This window comes from Eleutherodactylus coqui, chromosome 12 (assembly GCF_035609145.1).
Source record: "Eleutherodactylus coqui strain aEleCoq1 chromosome 12, aEleCoq1.hap1, whole genome shotgun sequence".
Taxonomy (NCBI): domain Eukaryota; kingdom Metazoa; phylum Chordata; class Amphibia; order Anura; family Eleutherodactylidae; genus Eleutherodactylus; species Eleutherodactylus coqui.
The window spans coordinates 43,541,179-43,555,730 of record NC_089848.1 but is presented as its reverse complement, the minus strand read 5'-3'; the positions used below and the strand labels follow the sequence as shown (position 1 = coordinate 43,555,730).

General features: G+C 42.7%; 1 protein-coding gene across 1 annotated transcript; it reads left to right on the top strand.

Annotated features, from left to right (window-relative positions):
- The first annotated feature begins 1,465 nt into the window (after positions 1–1,465).
- On the top strand, positions 1,466–4,973 carry LOC136586423 (uncharacterized). Its single transcript, XM_066584493.1, has 3 exons — positions 1,466–2,072; positions 2,159–2,340; positions 4,708–4,973. Exons 1-3 carry the CDS (start codon positions 1,537–1,539, stop codon positions 4,788–4,790), a joined length of 801 nt encoding a protein of 266 aa, XP_066440590.1. The 5' UTR covers positions 1,466–1,536; the 3' UTR covers positions 4,791–4,973.
- Positions 4,974–14,552: the final 9,579 nt, after the last annotated feature.

Here is a 14,552-nt window from a genome sequence, read left to right as displayed (position 1 = left end):
ATTACGGGTGACCAATGCACTGAGGAGGTATTGTTTTTGTTTACACAGGTTGTTGGTCTCTCGCTGGTTCCCTCGCCACACGTCTGAGATATGACGGTCCATTACTTCATCATCTTGAAGAAAAAATATAGATGCATGCATAGTGATGTATAGTATCAATAAAATCACAATTTGACTAGGCAGTTAACAGTTGGTGTTCTGTTCTTTTTTATTGGTTTATACAATGGGTTAACATTGGACTATTCATACTCTATGGGTGAGAATGTATATTATTAGATAAGATAGCCTTCGTCAACGTGAATAGACCTGGAAGGGATGACTTTCTAGATGAATATGGGGACATTACTTGATAATACCAGTAGGTTGTTGATATACCCCTTTTTATTAGATATAGAACATCACAGTAATGATAAAAGGTCATCTATATTATATTGGATAGATATATTCTCCCTGCGATAGGTATGATGGAGAAAGAATTTACTTACTCTTTATCCTCATATTTATCCATCTGATATGTGACATTAATAGATATATACATCGGGGTCCTCTCAGTAGATGCTGCAGGTTATGCGGTATGCGGTCAGTGTCAGTTGTGGTAACGCATGATCGGCGATCCTGACACTCTGCATTGCATCACTACGGGTGACCAATGCACTGAGGAGGTATCCGAGTAGATAATATAATATATAGGTGGAATGCGGAAGTAAGGTTGTGGCGCGGTGATGGGACCGAGTATCGGCCTCTGTGATGACAGATGACCGGCGCATGCGCAGACGCACTATCAGTGCGGTTTGCCCATTTCTGACGTGGTCGCTGGGCCCGACGACCGGCGCATGCGCAGACGCACCTTTAGTGCGGTTTGCCCATTTCTGACATGGCCGCTGTGCCCTACTGTGGCTTAGAGCGTGTTCTCGCGATAGTTGTAGCTCGGCACATGCACAGAGGGTGCGGTTCAACTTAGATGGACGCACCAATGTGTGAGGAGGTCAACTAAAGATGACATCATCAACGATGCGCCGGATAACAGCTGAGACGTGTGGAGAGAGGTAATCAGTGATGAGACACTCCTGTGCATGTTTGTATGTCATTGGTTAATGGTGTTCACATTTCCTATATATATGGTGCACTTTGTATGATATGTATTGGCTTGAGGAAGGTCTATTACGACCGAAACGTTGCCGTAATTTTTGTAATGGGGAAATAAATCTTGTATTTTTCTACATTGCTGAATGCTGCCAGTCACTATTTCCTTATTCCTGACTGCACCCTTGGAGCCTCTCTGGTTTAGGCTTCCTGACTGGCTTTTGCACACTGTTTTGCCTGGCTCTATGTGAGGATATATGCTGTGCTGCTGGGAACCTCTTTTTTCTACTCAGTGATATCTACAAACCAGATCCAGCTTGCACCTGATACAGGCACAAAATGGAAAAATACCCGGACTCTGATAGACCAGGTAACCCTGTTATTTTTTCGTATTCGGATGTGGATGTTAACAAGATTATTGCAGGAGCTACACGCAAGAATAGCTATCTAGAAATGCCAACAGTGGATATGTTACTACGGAAGTGGGAGATGGAAAATAAAAAGAACATCTCCCTATCTTTGCACATGTCCACACTATGTGAATATTTTAAGGTAAAACGCATTCCGAGAGGGCTACGCCCACATGTGCGCCCGACCTTAATGGCAGATAACAAGACATTTTGTTCAAAATTTGAAGGCATAGTGAATAAATTTTCGTTTGACATGATTGTCTTGAATGTTGAGTTCTTACAGTTGGAGATTGCTGAGAGTACAGCTCGCATATCCTCCTTGGAAAAGAATATTCTAGAGATCTTGACACCAGAGGACTGGAATAAACATAAGGAGAAAAAAACAACATATCTCAAACGACATCAGGAGGAATTGGAGAGTATAAAAAAAACCAAGTGGTTTAGGGATGTCGACGATTATGCTTATGGTCGTGTATTTTGTTGGCAGACATCAAAGAATAAAGTCACAGATCCCTTTGAATCGAATACCAAACAAAGACGACAACGACGCCGTCAACCCAGGAATAGAAACCAATTTGGGTTCTCATCTCGTGGTTCGATTTCAACGGATGATTCGGCCAAGAATGATCATGTGGGTGCCTCCACATCCTCTTCTTCTTTTTTAGGCCGTGGCAATCCAAACAGGATGAAGAGAAAAGAGGGACCTTCCGGTGCCGCCGAGGCGGACGAAAACATCACAGGGCATACAAGAGATCCCGACGGGGTGATGACCCGATCCACGAAACGACCACCGCTGATGGACTTCAGGAAATAGTGGATGTTGGAGCTTGTGAACCTACCAGTGACGGTATTGTAATCAACATTTCTTCCAGGGTATTGACATCAGATGAGACGACTGTATTGGGCAAGGGTCTATCATTTTGCTGTGTAACTTCTATGAATTGGTTTGATCTTAATCTTGATGTACAGCGTTTATTCAGAAATTTAAGGCTTAAAAATCAATTTTCCTCACAACCATCACGTACGGTTGCACAGACCACTACACCGGGGTCTTTTTCCCTGGTTGGAACTGGTCTTCGCAACAAAAGTACGTATCAACCACCTACATCAAATCCTCAAATTGAAGTATTTGCTAAATTAGTATTAAAAGATATTGAAAAACTGAGATCCAAAACATTGGGTAACAAGAGGAGGCTTAAGAATAACCTTAATATGAGGGAAAGGAAAGCCCTCAATTCTCTTGCGCAGGATGATGCGATTGTGGTTAAACCAGCCGATAAGGGTGGAGCAATAGTCGTGATGGATACCAGTATGTACACAACAGAAGTGTTCAGACAATTAAATGATGAAAATGTTTATGAAAAATTGCGATCGGACCCTACCATACGGTTTCAATTACAATTAAGGGGAATGTTGAATGAGGCACTATGGGCAGGTTTGATCGATAAAAAGCTGTTGAAATTCCTTGATATCCAGCACCCCATTGTTCCCACTTTATACACCCTCCCAAAGGTCCACAAGGATCCCCAGAATCCCCCTGGGAGACCGATTGTTTCAGGCAGAAACTCACTCTTCTGCAATATCGCACGATTTTTGGACAAGGTCCTGAGGCGTTTTGCAGATGAGGCGGATTCACACATCAGGGATACATCTGACTTTTTGAAAAAAATTGCATCGTTTGATATGACCGAAGATGTTATGCTGGTCACCTTTGATGTGACTGCGCTATACACTTCTATCAGTCACGATAAAGGGATAGATGCCGTCAGACAATTTCTGATGGCATCGGATATGTCCTCTGAGTGCATGCAGTTTGCCCTGTCGCTGCTGGAGTACATCCTCCGCAACAATTATTTTTTGTTTGGGGGGGGTGTACTACAGACAGCGACAGGGCACTGCTATGGGCTCTAATGTGGCGCCAACATACGCCAACATTTTTGTGCGCCAATTTGAGGAGAAGTATATCTATACCTCCATATATGCGGCGTCGTTGGTGTACTGGGGTCGGTACATCGACGACGTGTTTGCTTTATGGAAGGGTTCGCTCCAAACATTACAGGAATTCCATACCTTTTTAAACGCTATTTACCCAGAACTTCAGTTCACTATGTCTTACTCTATTGTGGAAATCCAATTTCTTGACGTTTTGATTAAAAGACAAGGAATGGGATTGGTAACGGATCTTTACACAAAAAAGACAGATCGGAACAGTTTATTGCTCTATAGTAGCAACCATCCGGTCGCCATGAAGGACTCACTACCATGGAGTCAACTTTTACGAGTGCGAAGAATATCACACGATCAAACCATTGATTTAAGATTGGATGAGATGTGTAGGAGGTTCCTAGATAGGGGATACCCTGCACCAATCATCACAAAAGCTGCCATACGAGCTAGGGCAATACCACAACAAGATCTTTTGACACCTAAATTAAAGAAACAGACAATGGACAGGATTCCGTTTGTCAGTACCTTTAATAGTCTTAGTGGAACCGTTGGTAACATTATCAAAAAACATTGGCCACTGCTGACATTAGATGGGGCTGTAATACCTGAATTTAAAAATAAGCCTATAAATGCATATAGAAGAGGTAGAAACATAGGTGACCAACTGGTCCACTCACACTTTGCTTCACACAAATCAGCCGTCCAGAGTTTCTTTAAACCCCCTAGGAAGGGGAACTTCCCATGCCTTGCCTGTAGTTGTTGTAACAATTTGGTGAGGGGTGACGAATTTCGGCATCCTCTCAGGGGCAATAGGTACAAGATACAGGGGAGATATACTTGTGCTTCACCATACGTGATCTACCTCATCACCTGCCCATGTGGCCTTGGGTATGTGGGTGAAACCACTATGGAGGTGAGATCACGTATGGTGAAGCACAAGAGTACAATTCGGACGGAAAATCTACAATTACCTGTATCGCGACATTTTTTGGAGGCTAAACACAACATCAGCCAGTTCAAATTTAGGGTCATTGATCATGTCCCCGTACTTCCACGGGGGGGTGATAGAGAATTTTTATTAAAAAAGCGTGAGTTAAAATGGATATACGAGTTGGACACCATGCACCCAAAAGGGCTTAATCAGGAGTACATTTTTCAGCCGTTCCTGTAAATCTTGTTACACACATCAGTATATGAATTGTACATATGCTTTATTAATGAATTTTTTATGGGTATATGTGTAATTGTATTCTTTTTGTTTACACAGGTTGTTGGTCTCTCGCTGGTTCCCTCGCCACACGTCTGAGATATGACGGTCCATTACTTCATCATCTTGAAGAAAAAATATAGATGCATGCATAGTGATGTATAGTATCAATAAAATCACAATTTGACTAGGCAGTTAACAGTTGGTGTTCTGTTCTTTTTTATTGGTTTATACAATGGGTTAACATTGGACTATTCATACTCTATGGGTGAGAATGTATATTATTAGATAAGATAGCCTTCGTCAACGTGAATAGACCTGGAAGGGATGACTTTCTAGATGAATATGGGGACATTACTTGATAATACCAGTAGGTTGTTGATATACCCCTTTTTATTAGATATAGAACATCACAGTAATGATAAAAGGTCATCTATATTATATTGGATAGATATATTCTCCCTGCGATAGGTATGATGGAGAAAGAATTTACTTACTCTTTATCCTCATATTTATCCATCTGATATGTGACATTAATAGATATATACATCGGGGTCCTCTCAGTAGATGCTGCAGGTTATGCGGTATGCGGTCAGTGTCAGTTGTGGTAACGCATGATCGGCGATCCTGACACTCTGCATTGCATCACTACGGGTGACCAATGCACTGAGGAGGTATCCGAGTAGATAATATAATATATAGGTGGAATGCGGAAGTAAGGTTGTGGCGCGGTGATGGGACCGAGTATCGGCCTCTGTGATGACAGATGACCGGCGCATGCGCAGACGCACTATCAGTGCGGTTTGCCCATTTCTGACGTGGTCGCTGGGCCCGACGACCGGCGCATGCGCAGACGCACCTTTAGTGCGGTTTGCCCATTTCTGACATGGCCGCTGTGCCCTACTGTGGCTTAGAGCGTGTTCTCGCGATAGTTGTAGCTCGGCACATGCACAGAGGGTGCGGTTCAACTTAGATGGACGCACCAATGTGTGAGGAGGTCAACTAAAGATGACATCATCAACGATGCGCCGGATAACAGCTGAGACGTGTGGAGAGAGGTAATCAGTGATGAGACACTCCTGTGCATGTTTGTATGTCATTGGTTAATGGTGTTCACATTTCCTATATATATGGTGCACTTTGTATGATATGTATTGGCTTGAGGAAGGTCTATTACGACCGAAACGTTGCCGTAATTTTTGTAATGGGGAAATAAATCTTGTATTTTTCTACATTGCTGAATGCTGCCAGTCACTATTTCCTTATTCCTGACTGCACCCTTGGAGCCTCTCTGGTTTAGGCTTCCTGACTGGCTTTTGCACACTGTTTTGCCTGGCTCTATGTGAGGATATATGCTGTGCTGCTGGGAACCTCTTTTTTCTACGAAGTGGATTACATTTGACACAACAGTGACATCACCATGAACTGGACGTCCCTCAAAAACTGATGAAAAATACAGAAGAAAATTGTTCCGGGAGGCTCCAAGAGGCCAACAGCAATAGTAAAGGAGCTGCAGTAATTTCTGACAAGTACTTGTTGCTTAGTCATGTGACAACCATCTCCCATATTCTTCATATGCTTGGTCTGTGGGGAAGGGTGGCAAGACCAAAGCCTCTTCTAACAAACAAAAACATCCAAGTCCAGCTATGTTTTACCAAAACCTATATCAAGTCTGCCAAAAGTCTGTGTTATGTCTGATGAGACCGAGGGGGAACTTTATGGCCAGAATTCCAAGAGGTTTGTTTGGCACAAAGTCAACACTGCACATCACCAAAAGACCCCCAGACCCACAGCGAAGATGGTGGAGGCAGCATTATGCTTTGGGGCTGTTATTCTGCTGCTGGAACTGAGGCTTTAGACAAGTTGGAGGGAATTATGAACAGTTTCAAATATCAGTCCATTCTGGCCCAAAACCTTCAGGCCTCGGCTAAAAAGTTGAACAGGAATTTCCCATTTCAGCACGACAACAACCCAAAGCATGCTGCCAAATCACCAAAAGAATCACTTCGCCAGAAGAAGATCAAAGTTTTAGAATGGCCCAGCCAGAGCCCAGAATCTTATTGAAGATCTGTGGGTGACCTGAAGAGGGCGCTACACACCAGATGCCCTCACAATCTGACAGATGGGGATCGCTTTTGCGAGGAAGAGTCGGCAAAGATTGCGAAGTTAAAATGTACCATACTGATAGACACCGACCCAAAACACTGAATGCTGTCATCAAGTCAAAGGGTACATCAAGATAGTGTTAGTTTTAGGATGTGCATATTTGTGTAACCACATTGTTTTAGTTTGTTTCTTTTAAACAATTTTTCCCTAAAAGGTTTCAATGGAATTGTACAGATAATGGGTCACATTGAAGGTGGCAATAAACCTGAACTGATTCATGCTTGTCAGATTTTTTACCTTGAGAAGAACATGTCATCTCACCAGGGAAGGGGTGTAGACTCCTTACATCCACTACTCTAGATACAGTCCACATGGCTGGTATTGTTTTTTAACCTTCGTGTCCATTTAGATGTACGATTAGAACATGGCATTCATAATAGCTACGCTTGCTTCCATTAAACATTTGGCATGTAATCAAGCGCCATCCCATATTGTCAATATATTATTAAAGTAAATTGATTGGCCATGGATTAGGCAGAGTGCTGTTATCCTTCCTGTGCTTAACACCTCTCTTGTAGTCCTTGACAGAAGTGCGGCAGCTTTGCTCTACCTTTTGACCATCTCCCTTGTTGTTTATACATATTTATGGGTTCTGTGGTTAACGTTTTTGTAATTGTGGCTTTTAATGCAACACTAGGGCAATGCACTCAATACCTGTATCAGTCACCATAGGCCAATGTACATTCCAACCTCTGCTTTTGTTGGGACTCATTACTCACTATATCACAGGTAAAAGTATAAGTGACTGTTCTTTAATTAAAGAGTACCTGAGACCAAATTGCACTATGACTGTTTTTGGAGCAATCATTATAGGAGGATATGATAACTATATTCTGCATATATGTGATTGCCATTTTATTTCAGCAGCTTACACTACATTTTATATTCGTATGTCATTAAAATGTCTGGTGATGAATGCTCAGGGACCTTTCAACCAATCATTGTTGTTGTCAGCACATCTCCCCACGTGAATGAGGGGTGTGCTGCTGACATTTATGAAGCTCTATGGGGGAAGAACATTCACGTGAGTATGTATATTCTGAATCGGCTTGCATGAAGGCCAAGTAAAGAACACTTTTCTTGTCCATTGGCACTCGTCAGCGGAGAAATATCTTGGAGTGTAAAGGACCCTTGGAGAGATGGTAGCCACATACTTACTTTTGTATAGCAGTGTATGCAAACAATGTCCATATGTAGTACATTCACTCGCTGCCCATACGCGGTCCCTACTGGCTCTCTGCCAGCTGAGCCCGTATTTACAAACACCGGTAAAACACTGTAGGAGGAAGACCTGCAACAATTTACCAGTATGGCCGTGGACAGGAGGCCAAATTATGTGACAGGAGCCTTTAATCATCAGCAGTAACTGTGATAGGAGAGTTTCTGCCCCCCCCCCCCCCCCCCCACATGAAGAGCTTATGTGGTAGATTCCATGAACTATAAATCACACAGGAATTATTTAAATAACCCAATGGAGAGAGGGGGGTGCTGTTCGGGAGTGATGGCAGCCTGGGGCCATGTGAAGATCCTCAGAGCTGCCATAGATTTTTGCCTAGAAGTATTGCAGTATATTGCATAAGCAATCAAGCGATCAGCAGTTCAAGTCCTCACTGGGGACTAAAAAGGGCAAAGTAAAAAGAAGTTAAATAAAGTCTAATTATTACCAAAAAATAAATATATTAAAAGTTTTATTAAAAATATTACAAATTTTAAAAAAGCTAACTTTTTTTTTTTAATAAAAAAAAAAATTGGTATCAACAAGTCCATAAAAGTCCACTCTATTAAAATAACATATTATTTATGCCCCATGGTGAATGACGGAAGAAAAAAAAAATATACAAAGCCAGAATTTTTTGGTCACTTCTGTCTCTAAGAAAAAAAAATTATAAAGAGCAAATAAAAAGGCGTTTATACCGCAAAATAAGCGTTCACACAGCCCCATGGATGGAAAAACTAAAAAGTTATAGAAGATGTTACAGAAAGTATCTTTTGCCTTCAAAAAGAGCTTAATTTTTTTAAAATTAGTACAACTATATAGATTGGGTATCATTGTAATTGTACTGACCCACAGAACACAGTTATTATGTCATTTCTGCTTCTCCGTGTATGCCGTTAACCCCCCCCCCCAAAAAAAGGCAAAATTGTATTTTTTTCCACTCACTTCACTTACCTTTTTTCGCATTAATTTTTCAATACAGTAAATGCTACTATTAAAAAATACAACTCCTCCTGCCAAAAAACAGCCCTCATATGGCTACGTCAACGGAAAAGCAAATAAGTAGTTATTTTTTTGAAAGCGGGATGGAGAAAACAAGAGTGAAAAAAAAAAACTAAAAATGTCCGTATCTCCAAGAGGCTATGGATGCTATTACAGGTAGCAGAACTCAACCATGTGGTTTACAGCTAGGCAAGTACAGATGAAGCACATAAAAACCACATCCTTCACCTGTCCTTACCATGAAAGCCCATGGTATACATCAGTAAACTATGTGGCTGAGATCCGCTATGTGTAACACCACCCATAGGACTAGCGCCCGCCACTAGTGCCCACGGTTTCCAGTTAATTGCCAATTTACGGTGCAGCCCAGCAACTAGTGGTAGACTGTGTGCACTGGCGCAGTTACTAGTGCCCATGTAATCGCACCCTTATATGTCCATTAATACAGATAATCACCTGATTGAGAACATCTGTGTTTGTAAACTCAACTTTAAGTAGATATCTGTGCCGAGATTTTATTCTCAGACGGAAAAGCCTTATGAGGATCAGGAAGGATATGGCTGGCTCATGGGGTCTGATAATTGTGAACCTTAATACAAAGGATTACAGCCGAGCAGATGGGTCAGATGGATACTCATTCATCTCATCCTAAACATTAGAGAGAGTCAACAATTAAACACTGGTGGGAATAATTAACTCTATAGAAGTACAGCATGTACACGATTACAGTCAGCAAGGAGTTAAAGGGGTGTTCTGGGCTATTTTTATCAATGACCTTCCCTTGCGATAGGTCATCAGAAGTTGATTGGCTTGGGTCAGCCGCTCAGGATCCTAACCATTCAGCTGCCTGGGCGGCTGCTGTCACTGGCAAATCAGGCAGCATAAGGAGCGGAAGCAGAATGCTCCCACGTGTTTGTTGGTGGCGCTGGTAAATGCAGGCACCTCTCCCATTAAAATCTATGAGAACTGCCCCTGGAATTGCCCTGTGTTTTGCCCGTGACAGCGGCCAACTGAACAGCTGATCAGCCAGGGTCTTGCGCGGTGAACCCAAGCCAATTAAAAAATAGGCCATCCTGAGAATAGGTCATCATTAAAAAATAGCCCCCAGACCCCAATTATTTCAGTATGACATCGTGTACGCTAAAGGCATGCAAATAGGAATGATAACCTCCCAGGCATGCATGCGAGCCTAGAAGAGGATCAATTTTAGAGGTGGCCCTTAATTCTTCTTGCAGGGCCCCAGTTGCATATAGCGCAGTACTGAGGAAGTTAACTTGAAGGAGTTATCCCGAGAAAGAAAAAGTTTTCAAAGCTGTGCAACTTACTGCAGAAACATAAAAGAAGCCATACTCCCCTAACCCAATCCCCCATCACTCCCACTCCGATGGTGCCCGATCCCCTGGATGCTCTCCATTTCCTGCTACAGCAGCGATGATCAGCCAACACAGGAACATGTAACTGCTGAAGTGAGCCAGTGCTTGGCGGCTGCAGTCCCATCTCTGGTGTTGGGGACATGTAGATTCTTGCAGCCATTTTCATGTACCGCATGTACTATCAATTCCAACAATGGACATTTTATCGATAATTAATAATTCGGTTGTTCTTTTACACAGTGAAATTACTATTAATACTCAGAATTGGTCATGTGTGGAAGATAATCACTTTGTGCAGATGGTCTTTATCTACGTACTAATCTTGGTTCTGGTAGCATATCTATGTAGTCCGCTTGGTTCTGGTATTGTATATATGTAATAATCTCAGTTCTTTTATTAGATCTATGTAGTAAGTTAGATCTTTATAGTAAGTATGATTCTGCTACCATATCTTAGCAGCACATCTGGTTCTGTTATATCTATATAAGCTGGGTTTTTGTGCCATAACTATGTAGTAAGCTTAGCTCAGTTACATAACTGTGGAGTAAGTGTTACGTGTGCTGCTAGGAAGCCTAGAACTACAGATCCCAGCAGCACACGTAACAGTAAGCTTGGTTCTGCTACTGTATCTATGCAGTAAGTTTGTTTCTGTATTTATGCAGTAAGCTTGGTTCAAGTACCATATCTATCTCAGATCGAGTACCATACCTATGCAGTAAGCTTGGTTCAAGTACCATATCTATCTCAGATCGAGTACCATACCTATGCAGTAAGCTTGGTTCAAGTACCATATCTATCTCAGATCGAGTACCATACCTATGCAGTAAGCTTGGTTCTGGTATTGTATCTATGCAGCTGTACGATTAATAAAGATAAAAGTAAATTATAATTATATTGTTAATCTATTTTCTTTATTAATACTGGAAAAATGATTGTTTCAATCACCCAAAAATGAAGTGTGATAATAATTGGCTAGTGTAAATGGGCACCTAATGGGGCATATTCAGTCTTAGTGCATAGAGCACCACAAGCAGTAAATACTGCCATGGCCAGAGGAGGGGCAATATCTACCTTACCCCTGCAGCTAAAGTCCTCTAGATCAGACCTCAAAGAGTTAAAACAAACTATGGACCTTTCTAATTTCTGCCATATTTCTATAAAACTTCATACACACTTTAACAGCAGGCTTATGGCCCATGTCCAGTATTACTGGGGTCCTGGGAAAAACTAAGCAGAGACATAATGACGCTTCCATGTTCTTCCTTCTGTTTTTATGGGTTTCTCAATACTATGATTTACCATTCAGTGGGTGAGAGTCTTAAGACCTTTTCACACGGCTGATGATCAGGCATGAACGTCCGTAAGAACATTAATTTGTCAGACCCCTGGACCATGTAAATAGGCCCCTAATCATCTGATGAACGAGTGATCCCTTGTTCGTTGGTTGATTTGATCTTTCAATGGTTGCATATATCCCCGTGCGAGCAGGGAGATCTGCTGCCGGCAAACACAAGCTGTATGGGGACAAATGAACAAACTAGCAATCGTTCATCCCTATATCAGGGATCACCTGTCTAAAACCACCTAATGATTGTCGACCGACATGCTATATTGGCGGTTGCTGCTCATTACATTGGGTATGACTCGGCCCATGTAAGAGAAAGTCTTCCCTAAGTCCCACTGGGCACAGGGAGGTGTGCGTTAGTACAATGGTATGATGTACAATGGTATGGTGCACGGGCCTCGGTACATGGATTTTAATTTTGTATTGTGGCCCCTGAGATAAAGAGTAAAACCCAACTGCAAAGTTGAAGAGTAGCATGTGAGAAGCAGAAATCTACTTTCCATGTCTCTCTAAGTGCCGTGGGACCGCTGCTATGAGCGAAGTAAGGAAAGCATGCTGGAAGTGGCCTCCTTCTGCTACGATACATGCATGGAGCCGTTCGATAGCTCAGTCCAAGGTTGACGCCATCATTCTGGGACATTGTTAGTGAACGACGAAGCGCCAATTCAGTTCAGACACAATGCAAATTACTAGTAAGAGCGCGACCCAGTCAGAAGACAATGCAAATTTCAGTGTGAATGTGTAGGTTGGAATTTGGCATGATCACCTTTTTGGACCGATGATCATTCCAGGGACTCTCAACACAGATCAGAACCTGAATCTCCGGCAGATGACTTCCTGGATGATCAGTCCCTTATCGTAGCAGAAGGACACTTTCTTACTTTAGTCATAGCAGCGGTCCCACGGGACTTAGAGATACATGGGAATTGGATTTCTGCTTCTCACATGCTACTCTTCAACTTTGCAAGTGGGTTTTATTCTCTCACAGGGGCCACAATACAAAATTGAAATCCATGTTCTGGGGCCGACAAGGGCCTGTGCATCATACCATCATGTAACACTCTCATACCTCCCTATTCAAGTGCAGAGGAGTATCATCACTCCTTAAGGAGATACCTAGAAGGTGAGTGAGACTTACAAGGCCATGCATGATCCTCTGGGAAATATATGCAAATAAGGAAGATTGAACAATACCTCTGCAGTGCCCATATTGGATGGCAGCCTTCCTGCAAATCAATGTCTGACCCATTTATACAGGTCTTTATAACAATGACTGGGAATTGAAAACCAAGCGAGAATCCATACACGGACAGCTGTTTCAGGGTGTTTGCCCCTCATCAGTGTGCAGGAGGTTTCTGGCTTGGCTAGTGAGTCAAAGGGTATTGTCTCTCCTTGAGGAGAGCACCTAGAAGGTCAGTGAGGAGACTTACAAGGCCATGCATGCTCCTCTGGGAAATATATGCAAATTAGGAAGATGGAACAATCTCTCTGCAGTGCCACCTATTGGATGACAGCATTCCTGCAAATCAATGTCTCATCCCTTATACAGGTCTTTGAGACAATGATCGGGAACTGATTTTCCTATTCAAGTACGCTATTCTTTTTTCAATATAAGACACCAGTGTTGAGCTATAGCACTGGATCCATCTTTTTGACTACACCTTTTATAGAACCTTGTGTGGCGGAGAGTGTTATGGTAGCAAAATTGCAGTCCTACGTTTTCGCTCATGACCTGAAGGTTGTTGTTATGTCTGCAAAGGACGTGCTGACAAGCACCTGCAGGCGTGCACAATAATCGCTCACAGTGCGGCGGCCAAAACAAGCCAACAAATAATAAACAGGAAGTCTTTCCCTAAACACGTAATGAACGAGGGAGAGGGCTCTGCCTAACACGGCAGACTGATCGCGTAGATGATGCGGGCCTGCACTCGTTCCTGGGACTTAAGTAACCCCATTTGGCCAAACCGATAAAGGACAAAACAAAGTAAAACACAGCACTTAGCTTTGGTAGAACAAGCAGCAACACACCGAGCCATCCGAAGTAAGGAACAGTCGACACCACGCTGTCCATAGGAGCCACTAACTGCCAGCTCAGACAGCGAGCAAATGACAATTTACAGCACCTTAGCTTCCTATCCATCCCAGCTAAATATCCAGCTAATCATCCACAGATGTGAGCACAGTGCATCACACCTACTAGACCAGAAGGTGCAGGGCCATGTCAACCCGGCAGCGATCCCAGCATTGCTGCAACAGTTGTGAGTTCAATCCCCGCACGGTTCAGGTAGCCCGCTCAAGGATGACTCAGCCTTCCATCCCTCCGAAGTCGGTAAAATGAGTATCCAGTTTGGGGGGTGGGGGGGTGGGGGATTTACATAAATTACCTAAAAGCGCTGCAGAATAATTAGGCACTATACAAATAACAAGATTTATTTATTTAATGTATGGCTATTTATTCTGCACCCAGCGCTTGATTAACTATTATAGATTTGACATATCCAGAATTCCACCTTGAGATCGTCCCTATTTCTGGAACTAGAACCTGAGAACGTCTTTCACCTTTCTACACCTCTCTCCTTCCTGCTGTGTCTTTTTGCTTTTCCTTGCTCCTTGGGGATTTTCAGGAGCACTGCAGCAAATCATCTTTCATGCAACGGTGACCTCTGGGAAGCTAACAAATTGAGGTGAGCCAGCCAGAGCAATAAGACATCAGTGACCAACGGAGCATGCTCAGAGCTAGAAAAGGGGGGTAGAGCTGCAAATGACAGCTCAGTCTGCAGATGGTGCACTGAAAACAGCTATT